We start from the raw sequence: 8,702 nt of genomic DNA on the forward strand, positions 1-8,702 counted from the left end.
ATAGGTCCCTGGTGAGAACTCATTTGGAATACTGTGTACCATTCTGGAGACTGCACCTTCAAAAGAATATAAACTGGTTGAAGTTGGTCTAGAAGGTGGCTATTAAAATGATTAGTGGTCTTCATTGTAAAGCATATGGGAATAGACTTAAAGATCTAAACATGTACACCCTAGAGGAAAGGTGAGATGGAAGAGCTATGATAGAGACATTTAAATATCTCAAAGGTTTCCATGCCCAGGAGGCCACCTCTTTCAATAGAAAGGAAGCTCTAGAATGCAGTATCAAGGGGTGAAGATGAAAGGGGGTGGACTCAAGAGTAATCCTGGGAAATATTTCTTTACAAAGAGGGTGGTAGATGCCTGAAAGGGCATCCCAGTGGAGGAGGTGGAGACATGCTTTCTGAATTTAAGAAAGCATGGGATAAATACAGAGGATCTCTGAGGAAGTGATGGAAATTATAAAACTAAATTGGGCACATAGATGGGCCATACTGTCTTTTTCTGCAGATATGTAGAGAAGTAATAGATCGATGAAGTAATAGACCGATGAAATATTCTCCAGCCTTCCTGTGATTGTCTCACAATATCTAAACCAGATTTTTTAATTTTTTCTAATAAAATTCTTCTTCCTGACTCAAATGAAAAATGCAAAAGGTTGTTAATAACAAGCCCATGGCTGATTTAACTCTTTGAAGGAGTTGTTACATTCGTAAGGCAGATGAATTCGGTTATAGAAAGAGAAAACAAGAGAATAAACATTGCAGAGAATGTATATTTTTATAACAGCAGAATGTTCGTTGATATTCACAGTTTAGAATAACTTTTAAAACGATTCATTGTAAACTTGTGGTGTAGAATTGTAAAACGCTGTTTTATAGGCAAATAAGTGTTAGGAGTGCTGGATGCCAGAAGAGCCCGCGTTTGATAATTAAATTGCATGAACTGTGGTTAATAAATGTGCCTAATGGCTAATATTGTTTGCTTGGCATGCCCTTTAAGGGGAGGTAAGTTTATGTTGGTATGGGTCAGCTCACACAGAGCACAAATGTCCAACATGATCTCTTCAAAACTCCAGCTGCTACACATCTTGCAGGAAATCTTATGAAACTAAGAGGTATGTGAACAGATGCCAGGCTTTGATTTTGATGTCAGAATCCGCAAACTCAATGATTGCTTCTGCTTTTGCTGTTAGGTTCCTCCAGCATATGTATACAAGGGGACATTCAACTTTAAAAGCTTGAAAGAAACGAAAACTAGTAGTAATAATATGCACCTTCGACTTCATTGTTCTGCTAGTGTAAAGAAATCCGCAGTAGTGTGTTTTCCATTTCCACCCCCAGTGGGATAGAGCCGGAAGCACAGCGTGCGCTTCAACTGCTTCAGTTTGAGCATCTAGTTCAGTACCTTGGACAGCTCCCTTTGCGGTTTCCCCCTTTGCAGTTGGCAGCGGCACGTTGTGCACCTTCTACGCTTTGTGGCTCGGCTTGGCTGCTGGAGAGGGTCCTTTGGGCTGAGCTCAGCGTCTCTTAATCCTTTAGGAGTTGCCTTTGGGGTCCCTCTTAAGCGGTCAGCGCAGCTGGCCACTTCTGGACTGATTCGGACAGCAGAAGATCCGGGGCGAAGCATGGATTACGGGAACAGAGCGGCTTGGGGTGTCCCGGGACTTCAAATACTGCTTTTCCTTTGCAGTAAGTATTAACTACTTCTTTGCTGTGGACTTCGGAATGGATATAAATAACTATACTATGCAACTAATGATAGTATCCAGAACTGTTTATTGTCATTAAATGCATTAACATGTGCAAGCTATCGTATGTTATTCGTTTATGCAAATCACACCAAATCTATAAAGCAAGGTCCAGCCTAATAACGTCCTTGCTGCAGTCCTATGCACTTCTAAAGTGAAGGAGGCTGCAGCATGCTTGCCCCCTTTGACAGCCTAATTTTAAACAATGATTTTTTTTTTTGCAGTTATATGCATACTAGTGGTGCATAACATTCAACAACTGTGTTTTAAGATTATAATTATTTGATCAATTCCGAGCAGCAAAACAAGGTTACAACTCACCAGAGCTAATTATCATCAGAGCTAGAGATTATAGGTTATGCAGTGCGGAAGTTAGCACAGAACCGACTTTGTATTTTTGTTTCACAGATATTTTTGGTCAAAGCCTGGCAGAACAAGAGGTTGAAAATCTCTCAGGCCTCTCCACTAATCCTGACAAAGATATTTTTGTGGTTCGGGAAAACGGGACAACGTGTCTTATGGCAGAGTTTGCAGCAAAATTTATTGTCCCTTATGATGTGCGGGCCAGCAATTATATTGATGTAAGGATTAATTTTCAACACTGATCACTGCTACTTCTCAATTTAAAATAAGGCATGCTCATAGATTTGTAAATTAGGTTGATGTTTGCAATATTTTGAGTACAATATCAGGCTTTCAGTTCTCTCACCGCCAGTGCCACTGAATGCTGCATGCGCTGTTTAGTTGCCAAGGCAGTGCCAAGTAACTATACGTGTTTCCACTTTAGCAACAAGAAGATAATAGATTAAAAAAAAAGAAGAAGAAAAGTGTTATCTAGAGAATACAAGGCATTTTAACTCAAAGCCAGCAGTTACATAAGCACCGTCTTAGCCACAAATGCTAAGGGCGTCTGCATTATGGGCCCCGATTTACTGAGTAAATCAAGCCCATGATGTTTTGATGGCGGAAGCTTCTGAAGCCCAATCAGCCGCATATTAGAATGGGTGCATGGAGCGCCTGTCAACTGTCCGACCATGACCGTAATTATGCGAGAAACTCCTCTTTTGAGGATATGTGCCTCTTTGGTTTTTTTTTAGTTGATAACAGAGCAAACTGATATTCCACTTCCCAGACGGGCAGAAGCTAAAGGAAAATGTGGGAGGAACGAGTCCGAACTGCAGCTTTCTTGGCTAGATTCGTATGTCTTCAGGTTGTTTTTCGTTAAGGTAATTAAGTGAAACAATTGCAGCCAATCGATTTTGCTCAAAAGCCACCGCATAAAATGTTATAGTCAACCGATCTTTGAATTATGGCCTAGCTTTGCAGTGCCTAAAATACTCGAGCCCTATCTTTGCTGGAATATGTCTGTCTCTTCCCCCCGCCTTCCAAAAAAAATATATATTTGCCGCAAAAATATATCTCATCATCCCGAGCGTCTTTTGTCTTCTAACATTCTCCACCCACGCCCCCATGTTTTGTTCTCGACAATAGCTCTGGCATGAAGTGAAGCCCTAGAATTGTTTTTTGTCCCTGATGTCACACAAGCTCCTGCAGTTTTGTTTTAGGAGTAAACGATGGCTCAGACCCGGGGGATTTGGGTGCAGGGGGTGTTTGACCTGATATATTTACCAAGAAAAGGTGAACAGTGGAAGAGAGTTCCCTGTGTCACACAGGACAGACCCACATTTCTTTAACTGACAAGTTCCCGAAGAATTGTCTGAGATGACAACCACAAAAAAACATAATAATAAAATAAAAATAAAAAAAATTAGAAGGTGATATCTTTTTACTGGACTAATCTATCCTGTTTCTCACAGGAAGGAAATAACACTAGTAAAGGACAGGATGGACTCTGGAAAATGAATAAGATCCAGTTTGTTTATGATTCTTCCGAGCGCACATATTTTAAAGATGCCGTGAATGGTAAGTATTTCTACACATGTCCAGTGAACAGTGTATTTTTTATTTAAAAATTTCAAATTCCCATAGTACTCTGTTTTGGGAAAAAAACAAAACAAAGACTCAAGCTGTGGGTGAAAGGTAATATTTTCAGCAAAATGAAGAAATCGCCATGGACTGAAGAAGGAAGAAATATTGTAGCTCATATACAGGCCGCGCAGACGGATTTTGTTTTTCCCCCCCCCCCCGCGTGCTTGGAAGTAACCCAGAATGGGATATTCACAGCTTGTTTGTGCTGCCTGCATAGAAAGGAAAAGCCCTTTAATTAAGTACTTTCTCCAAGTGAAAATCATGTAATTGGAAAACTAGCACAAGGAAAGGATATGTGAGCTGAGGTGGTCACGTTGTTACTGCAATTGAAGCCATTTTTTGCAGTTCACTGGCGAGTGGCGACATGCAATTACCAGATGTTCATCTAGGACTGGAGGTAATAATAACTCTCTCCCATCTGCCTCTCAGAAAAAGGGTGGTTGTGTTTATTTGTTTTTTCTCTCTCTGTCTCTCTCTCTCTCTCTCTCTCTTTATTTTAACTTTCCTTTGCACCAGATGTGTCCGGTTAATGTGCTGCTGGGAGATGCGATAGTTTGATCCATCGGCGCGTGGTCTTCCCACCTTTGGTTGACCCTCAGGCTCCCTCCCCCAATCTCAATCATGAAATATTTGCACCTCTCTTATGCTTCTGCGGAATTTGTTCTTGGAAACGGCATTTTTACGCTGAGACTCAATGATTATCCTTTCGCATTTCAGTATTAGTCCAGACTGTAATGATTTAGTTGAAAGCTTTGTCTTTTGGTTGGAATTTTTTTTTTCCTGCGGTGGTAAATCAAACAGCTGCGATAAGTCACCTGGACAGCAGTGTTCCTTGCTTTTTCTGTTTTCTGCAGTCCCTGTCTCTTTCACCGCATGCTCTTTTTGCCGTACATTTTCTGTCCCCCAGCCCATATCTTTAACTTTTCTTCCAAGCGATTATTGTAAAAAAAAAAGTCAAATGATCATTTCTGCTCGGCTTATAACTTAGCTCATGTTTCTAAAATTTGAACATTTCAAGACTGCCACAGACAAGACTTCTAAGCCTTTGATTGCTTTATAAATCTATTTTTATGTTCTTAATCTAGCAGACATTTCCAGCTTAATTATAGAAAATAATATAATTATTTTCCCGTCGATCACTTCCTTTCGATTCCCTTAGCTGTAGTAATATGCGAGATATGAGGCTTTTTTTTTTAAATCGAAAGTATGTGTTTTAAGAATGACGATCGGTCCTGCAAGCACAGTGTGCCTTGTTAAGATGAGTCTTCGTAGCCTTCCGATACTTAAGATATATCTACTTAAATTGCATAATTTTTTAAAATAATTTTTAAATATTATTTTCAACACCATGCTTATTAAAAAAAACAAACCAAAAACCAAAAACAAACAAACCAAAACAATACATTCCTAAAGCACCAGAAAGAGAAAGCACGTCTTACTCTCCAGCTGACAAGTGGCTCAGAGGCCGCGTTGGCTCTGCTTTTTTTGCAGCCTCTGCCGGCCCTGTAGGTGACGATTCTTCTTTCTGCCCTTACAGCTGGGAAGCACACAGCCAGCACCCATCACCTGTCCGCCCTGGTCACCCCGGCCGGTAGGTTTTATGAATGTCAAGCTCAGCAGACCCTGACCCTCCTTTCCAGCGACGCCCAGAAAGCCGTGACTCTCCTGCTGTCCGAGGTGCGCCTGCAGCCCTTCGACATCAAGACCGATTTCTTCTTCAGCGAGGGTAAAGGTAAGGAGCGCGCCGATGGCCGGAGCCGCCATGTACCTGCCCTGAAGGCCTCAGGCAAAAGTTGCATTGGTGGATGTCATCCACAGAAGGAGGGGGAGGGGAAGGGGGCTTTCATCTGATTGCCAATGCTCTGTACAAGTCACTTTACCCTCCTTTGCCTCAGCTACAAACTTAAGGTTGGATTCATTAAGACTTGTTTTTGGTTTGTTTTTTTTTACCATTCTGTCTCTGTGCAAAATAGCTCAGTGAATCGGGCCCCTAGATTGTGAGCCCTCTGGGGAGAGGGAAATATGTTGACTGCACCTGAATGTAATCCACTTTGAAATGTCTGAAAGACAGAATATAAATCAAATACATAAATAAACACAAATTCCTGCTGCCACACCAAGGATTAGACTGTAGGCACAAGGCATCCAGCAGGACTAATTGTGCTCCTTTTTAATGAGATGTTTTTAAAAGCGGGAAACCTCTAAATATGAGAGTATATAGGAAAATCATAAATTCTAATGAATTATATTTAACTTAATTTACCCTGACTTCTGATTACAAACTCTTATTGTTCAAAAGTATTAGAGTTAATTGCACAGTGACTAGAAAATCAAGAAAGTTGAAGTTGGAGAAAGATTCATTAATACCTTAATCAGAATATCCAAATCGGAAAAAAAAATATTACTAACAATGTTTATCTACATTTTTGGCACTTTTTTTATAAACTGGTGTCAAGCAATCATCTTCTCTAATTTGTTAAACGCTATTTCAATTCCTTGTTAATAGAACATATCAAGTGAAATATTCTATAATATGTCCAATCGCAATGCCAGAGCTAAAACCTTGTGCCTGGCATAAGAATGTGCTTCAGAATCCTGAATTGGGATGCACAAAGTAAACCGGATTAGATACACTATTCAAGAAAGACCCACTCTCTCTTCCTCTCCCTCTCCCTCTCCTCTGCACCCAAGACAGTTTCATTTCATTTCATTGTCAGATTCATATGTCACCCTCCTCCAAAAAGGAGCCAGGGTTGCTTACAGCAACAGATTCACAAGTACAATGAGAAAACATCAAATAACATAGCATAAATATCAAATTTACCTCTACAAGCGCATAAATATCAGATACAATAACATGTACGTACATAACAATAGCAAAAGGCAAAAACTATGAGCATGCATGCTTCTTATTCTTTTATTACCTTTCTGAATTCAGTTTTCCTGAAGATGCTAAAATCAAATGTTCTTACTTTGTAAGTCTTTCTAACATTTTATCTAACACGATAAGACTGCGAAATAGCAGCCAGTGTTGGTATTATTATTATTATTAGGATGTTGTACCTATGAGGTCCTTTTTAACCTCTCCCCCAATACAAAAGCAAGCAAACAAAAAACTATGACTGTGAATGACAGAAACAAGGCACATGATCTCTATTGATCCTACTCTTTGGATTTCTAAATTATTTCCTTCATAAACTCTAAAGGAATATCATTATCCTGTATTGCCCAATTGAACTGCACTCTGTTTTAACCCAGAATGCTTTAGCCTTTGCATCTCAGTCCAAAGCAAATGGTTTCCAGAACCTGTGACTGCACCAATCTAAAGGGAAAGTAAACCACAAGCTCCCAATTTCCCATTCATGTTCCGCTGTCATTTCAAAGGGGGCAATTTCTACCTGCAGACTCTGCACCAATTTTCAAAGCAGAAGTCCATGCGTACTTTGCCTTCAAAACGTGCTGCAGAAACAAAGTAGGCACAGAGCCTTGCACCTGCTTTTTCTGAGCTTTGATGTTTGTTAGAAAAGTGCAGGCAAAGATTTGAAAATGCCGTCTACCTGCGCACTCTTCCTACCCCGACCTAAGCCCGCTTCTGGGAGCACCTCCTCTCAGTGTAGCTGAAAGTGGAACCACGCGTAGACTTTCGGCAGTTTTGGGTGAGGGTGATCTTCAGACAGCTGATTAATGCAGGAAAAATCCTTTTTTACTTCCATAAATTGCTTTGAATTTGGAAAAACTTTAAAAAGTACCCACACAGCGGCAAAGTCCACAGGTACTGTTTATGCACCTGCTTTCAAAGAGAAAATATGAGCGTGGTTGCTGTTTGAACATTGTCCCAGGAGAAAGTACCTGCAGAGACGTGCACCTGCTTTTCCTGTGGGCCTTTTCCCCTTCAAAACAATGCGTGCAGATTTGAAAATAGAATCTACATGAGTTGTTTCACTCCCCTGATACAATGAGCCCGCTTACTTTTTGCCCGGGTACAAATATGCATGTTATGGATCCCCGTGTGTACTTTTACCTGGGTAATGGATGAGCAGTTTTTAAATATCCATTTTACTTGTAAAAATTGGCATTTACCTGGGTCAATGGCTTCTGAAAATTGCCCTCAAAGCTCTACTATTGAAAGCTGTTTTCTAAGTAATAATCATTAAGACAGAAGAATTTAAAAAAGAATACAATAATGCGCTGCCTCACTATTTATATATACACCTTGGAATGACTGCTAGGCCATGAAGAGCCATCTAGAGATCTGAGCCTGGGGTAAAAGCCTTGTTATAGGTCAGACCAGCTTTGCTGTCAGCTCTGTTGCAATAGCCCAGGCTTGCTCGTTCAGAACTAGCACATTGGGAGATTTGTTTTACTTTTTGTGTCAAGCTGCATGAAAACATCTTGTGAAATTACTTGACCCTCTTTCGTTTTCTGCTTTCAGAATATAAGTGCCCCGTGGATCAGAGGGAGCAGTTGGAAGAAACCCTACCCCTGATTTTGGGTTTGATCTTGGGGCTGGCCATTGTGCTGACTATCTCTATTTACCACATTCATCAGAAACTGACAGCCAGCCAAGTACAGCTTCCTCGAGACAGATCTGAGTATAAGCACATGGGATAACTCATGTTTTTCTTTGGGGGGGTGGGAGGGGGGGCAGGGAGAGCAGGAGGCACTTTTATTTGAAATACTTGCCAGGCAGATGAAGCTAAAACAGCTTTTCCTCTAGATAGATACTCGTTTGCCCTTTATAATATCTAATACAGTGGCACAATGAGTTTTTTTTCCATTTTCAACAAAAGAAGAAATGGGAGAAGCCCTTATAAAATGTGGCCCAAGGAGAGCACAAGGCTTTGCTGAAGGCCCAGGAATTTGGTAGGTGGGGGATAGCGTGTTAACTCCATTGTGGCAGAATGAAGCATGGTTCCATTAATGCACTGTTAACAATGAGTAGACACTATTAATTCAAGATCCAGCA

The 8,702-nt window shown here is 40.6% G+C and overlaps 1 protein-coding gene across 1 annotated transcript; it reads left to right on the forward strand.

Moving 5' to 3' along the window:
- The first annotated feature begins 1,624 nt into the window (after positions 1–1,624).
- Positions 1,625–8,347, forward strand: LAMP5 (lysosomal associated membrane protein family member 5). The gene is made up of 6 exons (XM_029596774.1): positions 1,625–1,688; positions 2,156–2,328; positions 2,845–2,973; positions 3,565–3,670; positions 5,274–5,462; positions 8,169–8,347. The coding sequence occupies exons 1-6, from the start codon at positions 1,625–1,627 to the stop codon at positions 8,345–8,347; spliced, it is 840 nt and encodes a 279-aa protein (XP_029452634.1).
- Positions 8,348–8,702: the final 355 nt, after the last annotated feature.

This window comes from Rhinatrema bivittatum, chromosome 3 (assembly GCF_901001135.1).
Source record: "Rhinatrema bivittatum chromosome 3, aRhiBiv1.1, whole genome shotgun sequence".
NCBI lineage: Eukaryota > Metazoa > Chordata > Amphibia > Gymnophiona > Rhinatrematidae > Rhinatrema > Rhinatrema bivittatum.

Excerpts from the sequence above, each read along its gene's own strand:
- LAMP5 (XM_029596774.1), top strand. The coding sequence starts at position 1,625 with ATGGATTACGGGAACAGAGCGGCTTGGGGTGTCCCGGGACTTCAAATA. Across the intron at positions 2,329-2,844 it reads GGGCCAGCAATTATATTGAT|TTGATAACAGAGCAAACTGA; the intron begins GTAAGGATTAAT and ends GTTTTTTTTTAG. Across the intron at positions 3,671-5,273 it reads TTTTAAAGATGCCGTGAATG|CTGGGAAGCACACAGCCAGC; the intron begins GTAAGTATTTCT and ends CTGCCCTTACAG.